Source organism: Verruconis gallopava, assembly GCF_000836295.1.
Source record: "Verruconis gallopava strain CBS 43764 unplaced genomic scaffold supercont1.2, whole genome shotgun sequence".
Lineage (NCBI taxonomy): Eukaryota > Fungi > Ascomycota > Dothideomycetes > Venturiales > Sympoventuriaceae > Verruconis > Verruconis gallopava.
Genome location: NW_015622138.1, coordinates 276,108 through 294,675, shown reverse-complemented (window position 1 = coordinate 294,675; position 18,568 = coordinate 276,108). Strand labels below are relative to the sequence as shown.

General features: G+C 50.8%; 6 protein-coding genes across 6 annotated transcripts; 4 read left to right on the top strand and 2 right to left on the bottom strand.

Moving 5' to 3' along the window:
• Positions 1 to 2,177: 2,177 nt before the first annotated feature.
• On the top strand, positions 2,178 to 4,854 carry PV09_00600 (uncharacterized protein). Its single transcript, XM_016353360.1, has 4 exons — positions 2,178 to 2,802; positions 2,849 to 3,012; positions 3,066 to 3,908; positions 3,971 to 4,854. The coding sequence occupies exons 1-4, from the start codon at positions 2,305 to 2,307 to the stop codon at positions 4,734 to 4,736; spliced, it is 2,271 nt and encodes a 756-aa protein (XP_016218513.1). The 5' UTR covers positions 2,178 to 2,304; the 3' UTR covers positions 4,737 to 4,854.
• Positions 4,855 to 5,557: 703 nt separating this feature from the next.
• On the top strand, positions 5,558 to 7,645 carry PV09_00599 (nicotinate (nicotinamide) nucleotide adenylyltransferase). Its single transcript, XM_016353359.1, has 8 exons — positions 5,558 to 5,944; positions 6,035 to 6,054; positions 6,169 to 6,220; positions 6,285 to 6,427; positions 6,498 to 6,693; positions 6,751 to 6,848; positions 6,906 to 6,989; positions 7,080 to 7,645. Exons 1-8 carry the CDS (start codon positions 5,761 to 5,763, stop codon positions 7,140 to 7,142), a joined length of 840 nt encoding a protein of 279 aa, XP_016218512.1. The 5' UTR covers positions 5,558 to 5,760; the 3' UTR covers positions 7,143 to 7,645.
• A 4,032-nt stretch (positions 7,646 to 11,677) lies between these two features.
• Positions 11,678 to 13,933, top strand: PV09_00598 (uncharacterized protein; the record flags this gene model as incomplete). Its single annotated transcript, XM_016353358.1, has 1 exon — positions 11,678 to 13,933. The coding sequence occupies one exon, from the start codon at positions 11,678 to 11,680 to the stop codon at positions 13,727 to 13,729; it is 2,052 nt and encodes a 683-aa protein (XP_016218511.1). The 3' UTR covers positions 13,730 to 13,933.
• Positions 13,934 to 14,232: 299 nt separating this feature from the next.
• On the bottom strand, positions 14,233 to 14,730 carry PV09_00597 (uncharacterized protein; the record flags this gene model as incomplete). Its single annotated transcript, XM_016353357.1, has 1 exon — positions 14,233 to 14,730. The coding sequence occupies one exon, from the start codon at positions 14,728 to 14,730 to the stop codon at positions 14,233 to 14,235; it is 498 nt and encodes a 165-aa protein (XP_016218510.1).
• Positions 14,731 to 15,611: 881 nt separating this feature from the next.
• On the bottom strand, positions 15,612 to 17,104 carry PV09_00596 (40S ribosomal protein S0). The gene is made up of 4 exons (XM_016353356.1): positions 17,031 to 17,104; positions 16,843 to 16,974; positions 16,453 to 16,781; positions 15,612 to 16,393 (listed from the first exon to the last, which is right to left on the bottom strand). The coding sequence occupies exons 1-4, from the start codon at positions 17,064 to 17,066 to the stop codon at positions 16,003 to 16,005; spliced, it is 888 nt and encodes a 295-aa protein (XP_016218509.1). The 5' UTR covers positions 17,067 to 17,104; the 3' UTR covers positions 15,612 to 16,002.
• Positions 17,105 to 17,243: 139 nt separating this feature from the next.
• On the top strand, positions 17,244 to 18,468 carry PV09_00595 (ribosomal protein S15). Its single transcript, XM_016353355.1, has 2 exons — positions 17,244 to 17,312; positions 17,362 to 18,468. Exons 1-2 carry the CDS (start codon positions 17,267 to 17,269, stop codon positions 18,294 to 18,296), a joined length of 981 nt encoding a protein of 326 aa, XP_016218508.1. The 5' UTR covers positions 17,244 to 17,266; the 3' UTR covers positions 18,297 to 18,468.
• Positions 18,469 to 18,568: the final 100 nt, after the last annotated feature.

The window sequence follows — 18,568 nt, the reverse complement described above, 5'->3', positions numbered from 1 at the left end:
ACAATGGATTCGTGTTGGATGGCAGAAATCTTCCGACGAGTTAAATTCTGCAGCGCTGTGTCAGCATTGCCTCCGAAGATGGGAGAACGCAGGAAAAATCGACAGAATACAATGGATTCGTGTTGGATGGCAGAAATCTTCCGACGAGTTAAATTCTGCAGCGCTGTGTCAGCATTGCCTCCGAAGATGGGAGAACGCAGGAAAAATCGACAGAATACAATGGATTCGTGTTGGATGGCAGAAATCTTCCGACGAGTTAAATTCTGCAGCGCTTGACATAGCCCTGAACGAGAAGACGAAAGCGTCCCGTGCGAGTCGTAAGCGAGATCCACCACACATTGGTTACATTTGAGCCCACAAGGACTATACTTCGCTTTCTCGGACCACAGTCAGAATGATCAGCACGTTTGTCAAAAGTCCTACTAAGCTCGTTTTTCGATCACGTGATTTTCTGGCAAAGTCCCTTTCAGCTTTTGATCCCAGTGATGGTCGACAAAAAAGAGGTCGATCACCGAGTGGATCTGGAGAAAGCCCTCAAAGGCACTTGTGAGTTCATGCCGCACGATGCCGGGAACAGGGAGATCTAGATCGCTGCCATATGCTGTCGTCGCGAAAGCCGACTGGTTCGTCTCCACAAATACGGAAGTTTACAATCTTGCTTCTGACCACGCCGCAATGAGGAGAGGCTTCAAGATGTTGCATGAAACCAGACGACCGTTTTGCTGTCCCCAAGTTTCTATGCTTCCTTAGCTCGTCGGCCGGTCGGATATAATGACGGCGCTTTTGTCATGGATTGAGTACACATGCACACCTTATACGAAACCAATCTCAAGGAAGTCCAATGACTCAGCGAGGAAGCTTCGAAACTTTGTTCTATCGTTCCAGGCTTTTACTGATACAGCAGATGGCTTCGAAAGATCTCGTTGACCGGCAGAGTGCGTTGCCGATGCCCGATCAAACAATGATAAGCGAACGCCCACCCAAACTCGATTTGCATCTGGGCACAGGCACGCCAGAAAAACGTGCTATATCCGCGACGTGGATGAAATTCGAGGCGAATGATCATCGTCATCGTCATCTTGTCTGGCCTCGAATGGCAGCCGACCGCTCGCCCAGTGGCGCTTTGCGGCAACGCTTGGCCCTGGTCATCATTATGCGACGGAGCGACTAGGTTATGCTGAACAAAGGCCAGCAGCCGTGGCTACTACCGAGAAACGAGGTCTTGCCGTGTCATTGGTCACCGTGCAGATGCCCAGGATTCGGACTCGGTTAACATGTGGACAGCGAAACGTGGAGAGAGAAAGTCCCTTGCGGCTCACAGCCTTCGTCTGTCGGCCCAAAGCATGGCGAGCTATGCCGCATGAGGCTAGTCGTGCTCTTTCGCACGCTCAGGTTTATGAACAACCCTGATGTCAATCCTCCTAGAAGCTCTGCATGCAATTATTGTTTCGCCCATCGCGCTCTGCTTTTGTTTCCTTGCAGAGCAGCCGCTGCTGCTGTTGTCTTCGTCAGAGCGGGGCCCACCTTCGGTATTTCTCCTAGTAGCATGTGCTTCTTGTTCACGCGAGGATTCAGAGGCGGCTCCCACCTTGGGCTCTCGCGTTTTTGGCCTGCTCAAGTCGAAAAGCGTGGCATCGTTTTGGCTTCAGGACCTTATCGTGACCGTCTGGATCACGCTGAATCCAGCATCGTGTCGCGTGCCTTCTGCATCGCTCAACTAGCGTCCTACGGAGAGGCCAACAAAGGCCAGTTCGCGCTTTGCAAAGTGTGCCCTTGCCACCCGTGAACCGAGCACGATGTACACAGCGATTCGACTCATGTCGACGGCAGAGCTGATTCTTCTGCCGCCAATGATGCCGATGGCACTCTCCACATTTTGTATATCCTTGACTTAGCTGGCTCGGGCTCAGCTTTGCGGATGCTGGTGGTCAACGATACCTGGAGGCAGATCATGAGCCACATGCTCTCTAGGTTCCGCGCAAAGCAGCCAAGATTTGCCTGAGCAACCCGTACAGATTCCCAGCTGTCAGTTTTCGCCCAACTCCTGCGCATCTTGACATTTTTCTTTAAGCTTGCGTCTTTCTGTTTTTGATACCCACTTGTTCATACCTTTTTGCCCCAGGCAGATTCAATTGTGTTCCTGTCGCCGCGCTTCCCTTCCATCCGATACGCTTGACCCGACCGTGTCCGCCAGTGACGCTCATATAGATTTAGACGAGGGCGGATGTGTACCTAGAGTGGGCGAGAACCTCTGGGGCTTCGTGCTTCAACCCGGTCCCTACGGGGTACAGTTTTCTTTGTGTCATGGATGATTCGACCATCGAATATAGACCGAAGATGTCGAGTTCAACGTACGATAGTTCGATTGGGCCAGTGCCCGTTGCTACCGGCTACGATCAGAAGCAGTCCGGATTTTGGGTCAATGTCTCCGAGAAGCAGCTCATGGCAATGTCGTCGACCACTTCGCTCACCAACTCATCATATGCACGCAAGCCTATCCGACAACGAGGACAGCCTCGTACAGTAGCGCCGCCTTTTTGGTGGTCACCAAAGGCATGGTTCAAGCACGAGTACCTAAGTTGGCGCTTCTACGTATGGATCTATGCCGCTCTGGCTGCCCTGGTTGTTGTAATACACGTTGTTGCACTCGGTTCCGTCGCAGCTACCCACCCGTTTGACAATTCTGGAAGAGCAACAGTGACTGAAGGGAGCTGCGACAGAATCATCAAGACAAGCAGATATGCGCATTGGTTCACTAGTGTCTTCGGCACCGGCTATCTGAGCGCAAGTGCATATGTCATGGTATGTCAATGCACACGAGACTGAATGTTGATGTTGACTGCTACAGTATTGTTTGACTGGACCCACCAGACAGGAGATTGACAGGGCGCATGCGCGAAACAAGTGGTTGGACATTGGCGTGTTGAGTTTACGAAATGTGTTCGCAGTATCGAGGAAACGTGCCATACTCTTCTTACTACTCGGTCTGACTTCACCTCTCGTGCAATTCTTGTGAGTTGAACACTCCAATCATGCAAGGCTCCGTATTCTAATTGGAAATTCAGCTATAACGCTATGATCTTCATAACCTATTCAGTGAACTCGTACGATGTTTTCGTTGCAACCGAGAGCTTTCTCACCACGACCAATGTTACGATCGACCTTTCGCCCAATGCGACGACTGCTCAACTTCTCGATGAGCAGTACTCCGGGTTGATAAACTATATGCACGAACAAATGCTCAATGGACAATTACAGCAACTGTCGCCGGCAGACTGTGTGGACGAATTTGCCGTGCCGTTGCAGTCCTCGCATGGCAACGTCATCCTAATTACGAACAAAACGAGCAGCGGTAACGCTCTTCTTGACTACATCAATCAGGACACGGCAATGTTCGACGTCATCGACATGTACCATGCGTCGGTGCCGACCGAAGATGCGGACAGCTCTGGGGAGCAGTACATGTGGATCTGCGATCAACGCACAGCGCAGAGCAACGAATCGTGCATGTACGAGATCAACAACATCAAAGGAAACATTAGAAATTGGACCGTTTCGGACGGAAATAGGACCGTGGATTATTGCCTTGTCCAGAAAACGCCCGAGCATTGCAAGCTTCAAGTCAGCCTGAGCATGTCGTTGATTTGCGTGTTGACGATTTCTTTCAAGGTCGTGGTCATGTTTGCGGTTGCGATTTTTGTCAATGAGACGCCACTCATGACGACGGGGGACGCGATCGAAACGTTCATGAAGGATCCGGATCCCTACACTCAAGGAATGTGCATGGCGTCGAAGAAAATGATTGAGATGCATCCGTATCATTGGCCGAAGTACCCAGTATTCGTGCGATTGAAGAAGTGGAGGTGGGCGCATGGTATCCACACTCGCGTCGCCTTCTTCTGTTTAAGGTGAGCCTCCGTACTCCACGAAGCGTTTGAAAGTGCTTCTATGATTAACGTTCAAATGACAGCATGGTGATAGCCTTGTGTCTCAATGCCGCTCTCTTCTGCACGGTCAGAAACTCGATCACAATACCGAACTTCTTTTCCCTCGGCATTGGGCAGATCAACCGCAACTTCTTCATCGGCTGGGCCCACCGCGATCCCAAGTACTTTGTTCAGGCCGTGTTCCTCGCCAATGTTGGGCACGGCGTCTTCGGAGTTTTGTACATCATCTACAACAACGTTTTCTACGCTATGACATTCAGCTGGGAATGGGCACGGTACGCCACCCACAGAAAGGGACTACGAGTCTCGGAAGCGCCCCGGGGCGAACAGCGAACAGTGTACTTTTTCCTGATGCCACTCAAGCTTGCCATACCCATCATGCTCTTCTCGTCGGGTATCCACACTCTGATCTCGAATACGCTCTTTATCGTCGACGTTGAGACGTACGGCTGGGACTCTACCACCACACAGTTCGTGCGCACAACTGCATTTGACTTCACCACGACGTGTTTCTCGCCGCTCGGCAATGCACTGCTTATCATCGCAGGCGCCCTCATGATCTCCTATCTTCTGTGCTGCTCGGCCACGGAACTCAAATCTGCCATGCCCGTTACGAGCACGTGCTCGGCCGCCATCTCAGCGGCGTGCCATCCAGACGAAAACGAGCCTGACGATTTTTATTTGAGGAAGGTGACCTGGGGGGTAACGAGCGTGCACAATGGCATCGGACACTGCACGTTCTCGTGCTTGGATGTGGAGAAACCGAATGAGAACACGCCGTATGCGTAACATGTCAAACTCTTGCTGGTTTTTAGCTGGTTTTTGTGACCTAGCAGCATTTTGAGTGCCTGGAAGATATTCTTCTCAACGTTCTGGCGCGAAGCTGTACATAGATGAAAAACATGCTCTAATGATTACTTCGAACCCCACGTGAGAAAGTCTGAGTTTCAAGTCGCTGAGCGACCTGAGATGAGTGTTCCGCGACACGTGTACTTGGGTCTCGCCCGTTGCACCTCTGGATCTGAGACCCGGCACGAGGGCGGTGGGGCCCGGATTGGGGTTCAGATGCAAGGCTCAGCCTGAGTCACGAGCAGCAGTCTCCAGCACCGGCCGCGTGGGAGGAAAAGACAAATACGGACCGCAGCCAGGCAGAGGTCCTGCATGCAGAGCCAGTGGACGGACATCGGCCGGAAGTACGCTTTTCGCTATCCTGATAGGACATTCCGGGCGGGCGCTCAAACGTCATCTGTGTAAGGAAGACGCCCGGAGGTTCGCGCCCCAAAAAAAAAGTAAAAAAAAAAAAAGCCCTTTGGGAGCATTTGCCGTAAGAAAGATATTCAGTGAAAGTCCTTCGTCGCAACCTGCCCGCTCCAACGCGCCCAGACTGGATTGGTTGCGTCAAACTGGATTTCCTCCATCAGGCCAAACAGGACTTGACTCACATCCGGACGATTACGCACAAGCAAGAGCACTAGGCTACAGCGGCCTTTTTTTTGTTCCTCTGACGAAGATCCATTCTCCCATCTGCCAGAGGGGGGGGGGGGGGGCCGCCGCCCGCTGCCGCCCCACCTGTTTCCCTAATCCCACCCAGCCGAAGCTAGTACGGTCCAAGTAACACCGCAACGCACGCACGCACACTCATTGCCCGGTGACGAGCAAGAGGACGGTACACACGCCGCGATAGCGAGAGAGAGTGCACCGATCGTCTTCTGCCTTTTCCTATCTTCACCACACCGTCTTCTCTCGCCGGCGAACCCCTTTCCTCTCTCCACTTCTTCGCTCCTACCTCGCAAATAACCCCGCCGCCGCCGCCATGGAGACGGCCGAGGCTCCGCCGACCAACGGCGCTGTCCAGTCACCCGTACAGTTGCGCGAGCACGAACTGAAGGACTATGCCTTGCCGACGAGCAGGTTGACCATGAAGCTGGGGGAGAAGGACAGGGGCCGGACGCCGCTGGTGCTGTGCGCGTGCGGCAGCTTTTCGCCCATCACATATTGTACGGATTTTTTTTTTACTCGTCCCTCTGAGTCAGGACCTTTCTGGTCTGCGCACGATGGAAACGGTACTAACTGACGCTCCGGTCCAGTGCATCTGAGGATGTTCGAGGTACGTCCATCCATGCGAAACACCCTTTTTTTTTTGGAACGAGGCGGACGTGCGGGGATGACAATTGCTTGCGTCGAGGCAGGTCGCTCTTTATGCTAACCATCCGCGCTGCAGATGGCCAAGGACTGGGCAAGGTTGAACACTAACTACGTCGTCGTGGGCGGATGTGAGTCTCGTACACACTACACGCACTGCACGGAGAAGTGGAGGGTCTAAGTAACATCGCACAGACTTATCGCCCGTCGGTGACGCGTACAAGAAGAAGGGCCTCGCCCCCGCTGAAGACCGGATAAAGATGTGTGAGCTGGCAGTCGGGATGGGCCAGGAACAAGGCTCCGCCTTCATAATGGTGGACACTTGGGAGCCGCTGCAGGTATGGAAGTAGTCCAGTCCTCTCTATCCGTGCCACTCTCCAGCCAATGACTAACCCCGCGTGCTTTCAGTCGGAGTATCAACCGACTGCCAAAGTGCTGGACCATTTCCGTTACGAAATCAACGAGCGGCTGGGCGGAATAGACGACGGCACAGGCAATAAGATTCCCGCAAAGATTGCGTTGCTCGGCGGCGCCGATCTGGTGGAAACGTTTGTGTCACCAGGCGTGTGGGCAGAGGCCGATCTGGATCACATCCTTTGCGATTGTGAGTCACCCTGGCTTGGATGGACGCGTCCATGGTTACTGACAACGCTGCGCACAGTCGGAGCATTCGTCATCGAGAGAGCGGGCACTGATCTCGACGACGTGCTTTCAAAGCTGAAGCCGAAGTGGAGGGACAACATCAAGGTCATACACCAGGTACGCGTCAATCTTCTTCCTTTACATTTTCGTCAGGCAACCTAACCAGTGAGATAGCAAATACGCAACGACGTCAGCAGCACCAAGATACGCACGTTTTTGAGAAAGGATATGAGCATACGTTTTTTGGTTCCTGATCCAGTATGGTTATACCCTTTTAGCGGGCGACCCAGAAACAGCCCTCACATACGTATTGGCTGGCAATAAAATACTTGCTAACCTCTGAACCAGGTGATCAAATACATCGAAAAGAAGCAGCTTTACATAAATGGAGAGGGAATTGAACAAACATGATCTGACTGTTCACCATCCATTTCCAGTCTTATATCGTCGATGCCATCAGCCGCTACAAATACCACGGCACACCGGGAGGTTCGGAACACTTTTGGCAGGACACCCGAGCAGTGATTGCGTTACTGCCACAAAACACTCCTTGGTGGCTCTGCATTGTGATAATGGGTCATGCGTGATGCTTTTTCGTCTTTGTCGTTAATATATATACCACTCTAGAAGGTGTGCTTGCCGTTGGGAATGGGCAACGGCGTGGCCTGTCTTATTCAGAGGAATTTTGGCTTCAGTTCCTCTCGAGCTTTTAAGCACGTATCACAATCATCGTCGTCACACTATCAATCGGGCGGATAGCATGTGCATAGAGACTTTCTGCGAGCTAAGCTCCTCTTGTTCTTGCAAGCTTCGATCGGTTGGAAAGCGTGAAGCTTGAAAAATGAGCGGTTTACTAGTGTCGACCACGTTCGCTCCCACATCACTGTGTTTCCCACATATCCTGCGTATCCTCACTGCTTTTGTAGTAAACCTTCGATGGTAGCAGATGAAAGAGAGGTCTTAAAGACTTCTTCCGAATCACCTTTTGCTCACCATCTCGAGCCTAATCGTCGGAGACGAAGCATGTGATTTCATCGGAATTCTTTCGAATCCGTTGCCGGCACATCCTAGATGTGGAATGTTGATCCCTCCCCGGCTTACCAACACACAGGGCTCCGTCTTCGCACCATGAAAGGATACAGCACCTGTGATGACCTTTTCCACTGTCGCCACCGCTACAGCCAAAGCGGAAGCAGACTCCGGAGCCTGAGGAGTGTGCTGCTGGCGCGACGGGGACAGCGGCGCTGGCGTTGGGAGGTATATTCACCGGAGCGGCGATAGAACTACGCCTGGCGATCGATTTTCCGACGTTCCCCTGCTTGCACCTCCGCTCTTCCATTGCTGCGTGCGGTCTTCATCTGGCTGTATGACTTCCACGTTCTCGGCGGTTCAGTGTCGTTGCTTCCTGCTGCTCGTGCTTCTCCGAACTCATATCCTCCGTCTGCTGCCGTGCGGTGTCGAAGATGTTTTCTCCTTGGTGGACAGCAGCTTTTTCGTCCCGTCACGGCTGAATCTAGTTTGGAGGCGGCGAGGTCGCTCTGCTCTTTTGGGAAAAAAATAGAGGTTATCATCTACGACAGCTGAATCGCCGCTTTTCCCGCCGAAAGATAGTTTAGCAAGAGGAGGACTTGGATCTCTGCGACAGACGGTCTTTGGGGATTAGTTGCAGCATTCGCGGTTGCCATTTTGGTCACGGTTCAAATTGGGTTGCGAATACTCGTCAAGGAAAGTGCGATGCAGGCATTTCCATCGCAGCGTTTTACTTTTATGTGCTATGCTTTGTGTCTCCCGAACGTCTCTTGAGGAAGAACGTTGTTGTGTAGGTGGCGATGAGGATGGATGGGTCTCATCGCATAAGAGCGTAATAAGCAGACTACACGTGAGAAATGTTCACGTTCATTGGCGAATCAAACGGAGCTTCTCGGTTTCACTGCATTGTGCTATTAAAAGTACAACCAGGTTTCCTTGGTACTAACGGGCCTAGGAGAATTAAGGTACTCATGTAAATGATATCATGGTGATCACAGGTGATTATGAGTTTGACATGCGTATGGCGGAACTAGGCTGAAAGTGCAAGTGTCATATGGGAGTTGAACAGCAAAACATGCTAATAGCATTGGCCCCCAGGACTTCCCAAGATTCGCTTTGAGCCTGTCAAGATATGGGGAAAGACATTCGAGACGTGCCTGTGCATAGAGTTGACGCACAGATGGGGTATGACTAAATTGTCGCTAGTCCGCAATTTTTTTTTTTTTTTTTTTAAGTTTCTTCAGGTTTTCAGCTGCTTTACACGTAATTGCTGTAAGCCGCTAATTTGAAACAAACGTGTACAGATTAATTGCAGCAGCCATGCGGAGCGCCTTGATCAAGTGTACTATCTGCTCTTGCAGCTCGAGCGCTTTGCAACAACATTAAAACCTTCTGCCCGCATGAGACGAATTTGGTCTGTATCCTCTTAGCCAAACAGTCTTGAAATTGCTTTTTAGTTGTCGTTGCACTTTGAACTGAAGCGGAGGACAATAACGCATTGTGCTCCGCGAGTCATTGGCCATGGCTTTCGTATGCGCGAGGACGGCAATGACACTTTCGGATCTCAAAAGATCCTTTAAATGGCTTAAAACTAAACGAAAGAGGGCACTTCTATGCAGGTGTGTCCACTTTTGGTACGCCATTCATGACACAGAGCTGTGTGAGTATGGTGTCCGACCTGGGAACAACAAAACAGAACTGGCGAATATGGTGGCGGTTCAAGAGGATCAGGCGCAGACTCACGCACCCGTGGGGGCAGAAGTAATGGACATTATGGATGGTGCAGTTTGGCCAGAAGCAGGCCCCCATCACTTGACAGACGGTGCGGCGTACCTGGAATCTTCCACGTCGCAGGGTCTAGGCTTCTAAGACAGCGGAACGCTTTCTTTCGCGGTCAGGCTAGAAGTCCAGCTTCGAGAGATTTAATGCAAACGCACGGATGACGCAGCAGAAGCGAGAGACTTTTCCCAGAGAATACAAAAGCAAATCGTCAAGGACGACCATCTAAAAGCATCTTGTCAGTGCGCTCTCTCGCGTCTAAGCAGTCTCAGCTCTGGGTGGCGGAAGGCAAGCCAATAAGGATGGCATAGCACAGGCATTGTGAGCTGCCTAAAAAGCACAAAGGCTCGCCGCCATGCGGCTCGGTCGATCTGTCAACGAGCGCGCTTCTCCCCATGTGGCTTGTGCAGCGAGGAAGAAGCAATATGGCCACTGTGCGATCGCCACTGTCGACTGTGTCGGGCGTAGCTGTTGGTGTTTGCGCACAGCGACCGAAATCGCTGGGGAGATAACAGGTATCAAAGCAGGGTAGCATCGCGGGCGAGTTCGCTGGAAGCATGAGGCATTTGCGCAAGAGCCCGCCATCAGAGAAGAGCCGGCGCCATTCTTCGCGTAGCAGGTTCTTCTGGATGCAGGACGGTCGAAAGGCCAGACAGCCAAACAAAGGCTGCGTGGCTTGCGCTTGAGGGCGAGAGTGAACGAGAGAGCGTGCGTGTGTGTGTGTACGCGTGTGTGCTTCCAGAAAGTCGCGCTTGGTCTGTGCGCTCGTCCTCTCGCAACGACCGGCGTGAACGTCCGCTCTCCGCAAGCTTGGGACAGCAGAAAACCGTCTCTGACCACCCATGCCGCCGTTTGCTTGCCGCGCCTCGAGATGGCCTCCTCGTTTGCCTCAGGTGGGCTTGTCAAACCTCATGCGGTTCAGAACAAACGCCTCCAAGCCCACCGTCTCCTCTGCGCGCCGGCTCAGTCGGCAGAGATGCGTGTTGATAGCAGCCTGCCATGTGCTATTCCTCGTTGCTACTGGACCGACGCGACTCCAGCTTGGCCTGGAGTCACGCCTGCACTGCGCTTATAATAGTCCAGATCACCTTTCACAGCTTCCTAATTCATCCAAGACGACTGTCCACATTTCTCGGGTGGAACGCAGCCACAACGAGCCGTCCAAAGGCCTAAGGCTTCGAATTTCCTTGCGCGCTATAGGGGACCTAGTCAAGCGAGGCCTCTCTCTCATTGGCCACTCCAAATCTACCCCAGCATGAGGAGGCGTTCGCCCGACTTGCGTCAACGGCCGCTCACCTCGTTTCATCCTCTCCATGGCAAGACGCTCTCCTTCCATTGGCATGGCCTGTCGCGTGCTATTTTCCCCTTGCGCACAGCAGCTCCGTTCGGCTCCGTCTCCGGAGACTTTCCTGCATCTATGTGTACGGCCCATCGCGCGATGGCCTTGAAGTCCTGGGCTAGCACTGGCACACATCGTGCAGGGTCGAGACGGTCCGGCTTCCACCCACCAAAGGAGAGGCGAAATGTGATTAGAGACCATTACCCTCACTCGAGGTCGACTAACCGTCAAGGATGCCCTTGCCTGTCGCACCAGAAACGTCTGGCTTAGAACCTTCTGTACCGTAGATTTTGCTGACCTCATTGGCCGAACGGGGTCATCCCACATCTAGGCTCTAAACCGCTCCTTACTGTATGCTGTCCGCATTACATCCCCTTGGTGCTCAGCCTGTGCCATGCGATGATTCCAACCAAGCGCCACAGAATTGGACTGTGTTCTCTGTGCGTTCTTATCTCTAGTCTCCACTTACACATGTCCCTCGCGCTTCCACACATCTATGTCTCTCTCTGTGTGTGCGTCCGCGCTTCTCTACTATCGCTTGCTCTTCCCGCTCCCGTATTCAGCTGCCCAAAGCTCTAATATCCCATGCTCCCAATCCCAATATCGCTGAGCTTTGCTTCTATTTCGTTTTCAATAACCCGCTAGCAAGGCCATGCCTTTAACTTTTCTTCGTTCATTGAGGTCAAACGCGCATTTGCGCTATACATGATCCATTCAACAGTGACACCACGTTATATTGTAATAGACGTCGTCCAGGATGACTTCGCGATCGCTGACAACGGTCGTGACGGCCGACACAATGGCGCTCAACGCCGCCGTCTTCGGTTTCGCTGGACATTCAATAGTCACTCCTCATCAAGCAATCCAGAACATATGGTGGACAGACGAGCGGATCGAGGCCAAAGTCACGCGCGAATTCGTCGTGTCCAAATTGCGACCAAGTGAGAGGGACCAACTTTTCCGGCCGATGTTCATGGGCAGTGGTCTGACAGAAGATACATATCTGGACTGGGTTTTAACTAGAGCGAAACGCTTATTCCTTATTTTAGTTGAATGTGGCTGTTCGGATCAGATCTTCGGCATCGCGGAAGATTCATGGGACGATGATGACCTGCCGATCGCCCTGAGCGAGATTCCGCGACTTGCACTCTCCAGCAAGGATGACACGTTAAACATGCGTTTCTATCATACGCAGTTTAGATTCCTGCTTCGGCCCCTGGATTTCCATGGCCATATCGACTATGCGCCCAACGAAGTTGTGCCCATCGAATATGTGCACAAGATTGCGCCTGCTGCTGCATTGCAAAAATGGTCGCGGTTCCACTTGCCGAAGATGCCAACTTTGATCTATGCAAAAAGGAAAGTGATTCTGGGCGAGAAAGATGAGATTGATGAAGAGTTGAAAGAGAGATTCCTTGAAGATGTGCAAATAATGCGCACTGTCGAACATGAACATATCGCGCCTGTCCTTGCGACTTGGTGCCACAAAAATGCAGCGTACATCATGACATCTTTTGTCGGCGAGCACACATTACGATCCTTCATCGATTTTAGGACACCTGCCTCAATGCAGAAAGTCTCGAAACAGGAGCGACAGACCATTCTGCTCGAATGGATTCACTGTCTCTCTCATGCTCTAGCATACTTGCATCGGAAACGAATCGTTCATACCGCCATTTGCCCATCAAATCTCATCGTCGACGAGAATAACAATATAGCTTTCGCGGACTTGGGATTCCTCGACACATTCCAAAAGGACAAGAGGTTTGAAGCGGATGAATTGTTCAACTACGGCTCTCCTGAACAGTTTACCTCAACGACGAGATTCGACCGAGGAACAATACGAGCACCGATCCCAACCAAGCGATTCTTTCACAAGCGGCGGAAGTCGGATCAGAGTAATTCAGGCAGTGATTCGTCATCGGAGGCAACTTCAGCTCTCTCAATGGATTCGAAAGGAAATTACATCGTCAAGAGTCGCTCAAATTCCCAGGCCACAATTACACCGATAACAACTCGGGATTCCGGTCCGCCACGATTGAATAGTCAAGACTTTTCGGTTTCACCAACACTGGATCTTCCATTTGATCAGATGTCTTTGACCTCGAGCAAGAGCACAGCACCATCATCAATGTCTGGGGATCCGAAGTCATCAAATAACGAACTTGACCAGAAGGCAAGCGATGTATACTCTCTCGCTTGTGTTTTTCTTGATATAATATCCTTCATGCTCAAGCGCAAGCCCAACGAATTCTTTAAGTATCGTGCAACGAAGGTGAAAAATCCTGGAGGCAAAGGCACTCACATGGACGCTTCATTTCATAACAACCCGCAGAAGGTTCAGGCATGGATGGAGATCCTTGAAAACGACCTTCCTATCAAGCAAGATAGGACGCTATTCGCGCTCCCGCCATTGTTCCGACTTATCAAGGAAATGCTAAACTCAGAAGCTCAACGCCGGCCTCCTGCTGCTGAGGTTCAAAGCCGTGTCTTTGACGCTCTCTACAACTACGGCGGCCTGCAAAATCTACACTGCAATAACTACGACCAACGACCTGCTTCGACTCTATCCTTGACACGTACTTCAACCAGCGGCGGGTCATCGCGGAGCTCAGAGCCGCGACTCGCATCCTACCCTGAGATTGCTTCTTTGTTACCCCCCGCTTTGCCTCCGAAGTCACCACGACGCCCGCAGACGTCGAGTTCGACCTCGTCCTCGAGATACGTGGAGACAAAAGCTGGGACCAATACGCCTAATGTGCCACCTATACCACCATTGCCAACGCGAAATGCTTCCCTGACGGAGATGAGGCGTTTGGCGTATCTCAGAGAAAAAGGCGTTTCCATGTGACCTATTCTTGAGAAAGGAATTGGGAATGGGGGCTTCAAAGCCATCAATTTTGGCGAGAAGAATTTCATTTTTGCGATAAAGAAGACTACGTTTTTCTTTCTTGGGATATGACTCGAATGTAGTAGGGGTGTGTTATTTGGTTCTACTATCGAGATACCACTTTTCGTTTGGAGAATATTTTGTACGAAAATAACAAATGTGCACCATTTCGCTGATGCTCTACCTACGACTTCTTGTTTAACATATATCTTGTTAGGGAAGAAGAGAATTGAAATGGAGACGAAGTTTTCACTTGCTTACTCCTGAAGCTTTCAAATATAACACCCCACTATTTTGATTCTGTGCTATCCTAATTAGACGATTTGAAAGAAACGGGGCTGCTCGAAAAAAGAGCTTGGCAGGGGTAAAACATGTTTGGGTTAGAAGGACGAGAACTAAAAACAACCACAGGTGTTCCAGATACCAACATGTCGTTACTATGAATGAAAGACCGATATATGCTATCAAAGCATGCCCGCTGCCATCTTGACACTTCGCCGCATGCGCGCCTTCGTGATAGTGCTATGAGTTGACTCGCAGAGCTCGATCACATAGTTCGAGCTTGGGTAGCATGTCCTCGGCTGGTTACAGACAGACGTGGGCCACGACGCTGGGCAAGAGACTTCTGGGCATGAGTCGTCTGCCGGCTTGACGTAGACATCTAAAGGATGGCCCGCTACGTCGCTAACGTCGTAGTAAACCTTGCCGTCCTGGTAGTCGATGGTATAGTCGAAGCTGATGGGGTGCGCGAAGTCTCCACTTGTCGAAAACTTGACAGCTTGTCCAGGTGCACCAGAAAGATCCGTTTCCATATTTCCTCCGGCCTGGATGACTTGGGATTGACCTTGAGTGCCTTGACTGTCGATCTGGATGCCGATGGCACCCTGGCAGTTGTTTTTGATAGTAATGGTGCCCGTGGCCGCAGCCACGGATGCGAGCGCAGCCAAGATCGCAGCCTTCATCTTTCGATTAACAGCCTCTGTGCCGGAACTCTTTGTTGTTTTATTGTTTTCGTCGTCGTGGTGAAATTAATGGTACAAGGGATAATTTGCAGATCTTCGATCGAGCCAACTGGCACCGCTGGAATCTCAGTGGACTGAACCGAATTTGCTCGGGCGAGTGATTGTTTTGGGAAAATGCTGCTGCTTGAGTCGAGCTCGTGGAGAGGAACTGAGTTCAGCCGCGGATCAGAGATCAGATTTATACTCGGCTTTTGTTTACTCGCTGTCGTTTCTCAGCTCCTTCCCAAGTATCACGAAATGGTAGGTGTTGCACTGGACTATCTACCATCCCCTGATAAGGCGAACCAGAAGGTACAACGAAGTACATATCCCAAGAATGGGTATTAATCTCTCATTTGTGTATACTTGTGCGCCCTGAACTGTTTCTGCACTCCAACCCTGGCCGTAAAAGTCTTCATGCAAGTCATCGTGAAGCTGACTATTGAATTCCCCAACGATATTATTTGCACGGTATGATATCTGAAGTGGCTCCCGTCATATTTTTGTGCGGGTAATCGCAGCATTGTCCAACTTTGACGGTGCGTTCCATGAGAATTGGCACGAGTTCTTGAGGCATGCTTATTTCCAAACTTCACATCGTAGCTACAGCGGCACAAAGCAAAGGAGCAAACGCATATGGACGGAATCGCCATCATGTTATATAACGATTGTCGTACAAATTACGACAGATACCTGAGAGTCAAGCGGCTGACTGTATTAATATCACAAAAATGAATTCTGAACAAATGGATGTGATACGCCAGGTTAGACTAGCCCAGTTTAGTAAAATGCACGTTGTACAAAGCGAGAAGTGTCAATTTTGCTGAGCACGAAGAGTACGAATGAGACAAGCATATTACACAAGAGAGAAAGAATAAGAAGACTTGAATGTTGGGTTATATGGTCAAATTTTCTGATAAGAGGAGTGGGCAACTATTACGTTAACCACACGAAACTGGCTACGCACAAGGCATTCTCCTAGGTAGAGCTAATGAATGAGAGCCCAAACGCCAGGCATCTTTCCTTCATTAGTGCGACCTTATTTCTCCTCCTCTGTAAAGAAAATACAACCCTTTCGATTGCCCATCGGGGCTCTATTTTTGGAGTACTTTGTTGTTGCATGTCAGACGGTATCCGTATCGAATCAGGGATCACTAAAAGGCAAACGCGGATACAAATCGTACTTGCACGGGCCAGTGGTGCGGCTGTCACCATGAGGCGAAATCAGCACGCTTACCACTGATCACCTCCAGCTGCTGGGACCTCTCCTTCCACAGCTCCGCTAGCGGCCCATTCACCGCCATCAGCGTCCCAGCTTGCACCAGCACCACCAGCAGTAAGGCTTGAGGCAGCAAAGGCACCGCCAGGACCAGCAGTGTTAGCAGCCCACTCGTCGTTGAAACCAGTGTCGACTGGACCAGCACCAACTTCATCAGCACCTGGGACCTTGGACTCGTCTACACCAGCCGAGTCCTTATTCTCCTCCGCTTCAGGATCGCGGTAGAAGTACAAGTCGGTCATGACGTCCCACTCAGTTTCTCTGGAGGCAATTGTGCCACGAAGACGGAGGACTTCACGCGCAAGCATCCACCAGATAAGGCCAATGGAGTGACGCGCCTTGTTGCTATTCCGTAGGTGAGTCCAAAGTACCTCATTATTATTTTTGCTTTAATCTTGACTTACTTGGTTGGAATGACAACGTCAACATATTCTGTTGGAGAGTCGGTGTCGCAGAGTGCAATAACGGGGATGTTGACATAAGATGCCTCCTTGATGGCCTGGGCATCGGTGCGTGGGTCGGTCACGATGATTAGACGAGGCTCCTTGAACGAGCGGGTGATGTAGTTCGTAAAATTACCCGGAGTAAAGCGGCCGGCGATGGCAGAGGCACCAGTGTGGGCGGCGAACTTGAGGACAGCACGCTGTCCATAAGGACGGGCACTGATGCAGGCTACATCAGCAGGGTTGTCGATGGCCACGATGATTCGAGCGGCAAGAACAATCTTCTCCCACTACATCCTTGAATTTGAGCATGTCGAATCTCAAAACTATGGACCTTGTAGTTGTACGTACGGTCTTTCCAATGTTGATTACATTGATACCATCTGGCCTCGTCTTCCACACATACGGCTCCATGTGCACCTGGAGATTCTTGGAGCCCAGATGGCATTGCGCAGCGAGCAGCATTTCGACATCTTGGTTGGTCTGCACGTTGACTGTGTTAGCTTCGCATCTGAGTTGTATCGCGTAATTCAACGTACCGCATTGAATACTGGGGGAAGGTTCTTGGCCGCCATCTTGGATGTTGTTGTGCCTCCAGAACTTTTTGTTGCGGGACAGTTGAAAATTGATAGTCGATCGTGCATATTTGCCAAGATTTTATCATGTGATGTGGCGTCTCGGGCATCAACACATGTAAGCCTTAGGCTTCCAGATCTAGTCTTCTTTCAGGTGAACTTTTTAGGAGAGTAGATCAAGAATCAGCCAATGTCATCCAATGCCGCCTCGAATAAGTGAATTCCCGTGCTTGAGAGCACTCAGCTGTTGGTGAACTGCTCAATCATATATTTGGATATGCTAATTTCATTGTAGCGGCACTGCCCTCCACGAATTGCAGACAGGGAGCGTGGACTCTGCGGACCTTCTCGGCGTCTCGATCGCATCAAGCAAAGTCCAAAGGGGAACATCGCTATCGCGACCCTTATGTTGCTGCTCAAGCGAGAGCAAGAAAAGCCGCCAATATATCGAAACAGGAAGCATTGAAATTGAATCGCGCGCGTGCATTGGGAGATCCAGTTCGTGGTCTAGAGACCGAATTCGTCCGCTCCTTCGACACAGCGAGTGAACACGACACGGCTGGAGGAGAAGAGAAAGATCAACCACGACTCAACTATTCCCTCACACAGCACGAGATTGACACACAACTTACCAAGTCAAAAGCTCTGGTTGAGCCGGCTCCCTTGTCAAAGCATGAGTTAGAGCACGTTCGAGACGTCAACAAATCGAGGATCCTGAGGAAGCATGAGCAGAATATGGAGCAATGGGCTGCAGCACACGAGACGGTTAAAGAGGCAGTTAAACGAATCACAAATCTTGAGAGCGGTAATTCGAAGGATCGATTTAGGATCAACGTCGAAAGGTGCATACGGACATTCGGTCGACACGAAACGGATAAATATCTTCCCCATCGCACATCCTCTGTACCTCTTGGACCTGGAGGTCTTCCTTTGTCCGATCACGAACCTGCACCACTGCCCCTTAAAAAGAGGTTGGGGCCAGATACCGGATCGCCGGAAGTTCAGATTGCCATCCTGACCGCCAGGATCAGAAACCTAGCAAACCATCTTGACAGGGTTGGGAGCAGCAGGGACAAGGTCAACAAGCGTAATTTGAGGCTACTTGTGCACAAAAGACAGAAGCTGTTGCTATATCTAAGGAGAAAGGAAAGGGCTGGACCGAGATGGCAAAGATGTATTGAAATGTTAGGTCTGACGGAAGGTACATGGAAGGGAGAGATCAGCTTGTGATCGGGAAGCATGCGCATCCTAGGATAAGGAATACGTGTATTGATAGAAGCCTGCATGCGCACAACAGGCGTCTGTAGTGCACAAAATCTGTACTTTGTGTTTGGTGTACACTTTGAGATTGCGTATGACCTTAACTATTCAAATAATTTTTATATTCTAAGACTTCTTTGTACTTATGATACTGTTGTAGATCTTGACTTGATGAAGAAGGCATACGTGTATTGAATGCTAGGTACTGAGTTACTCTGGTCGGAGGAGCTTTCCGCATCCGG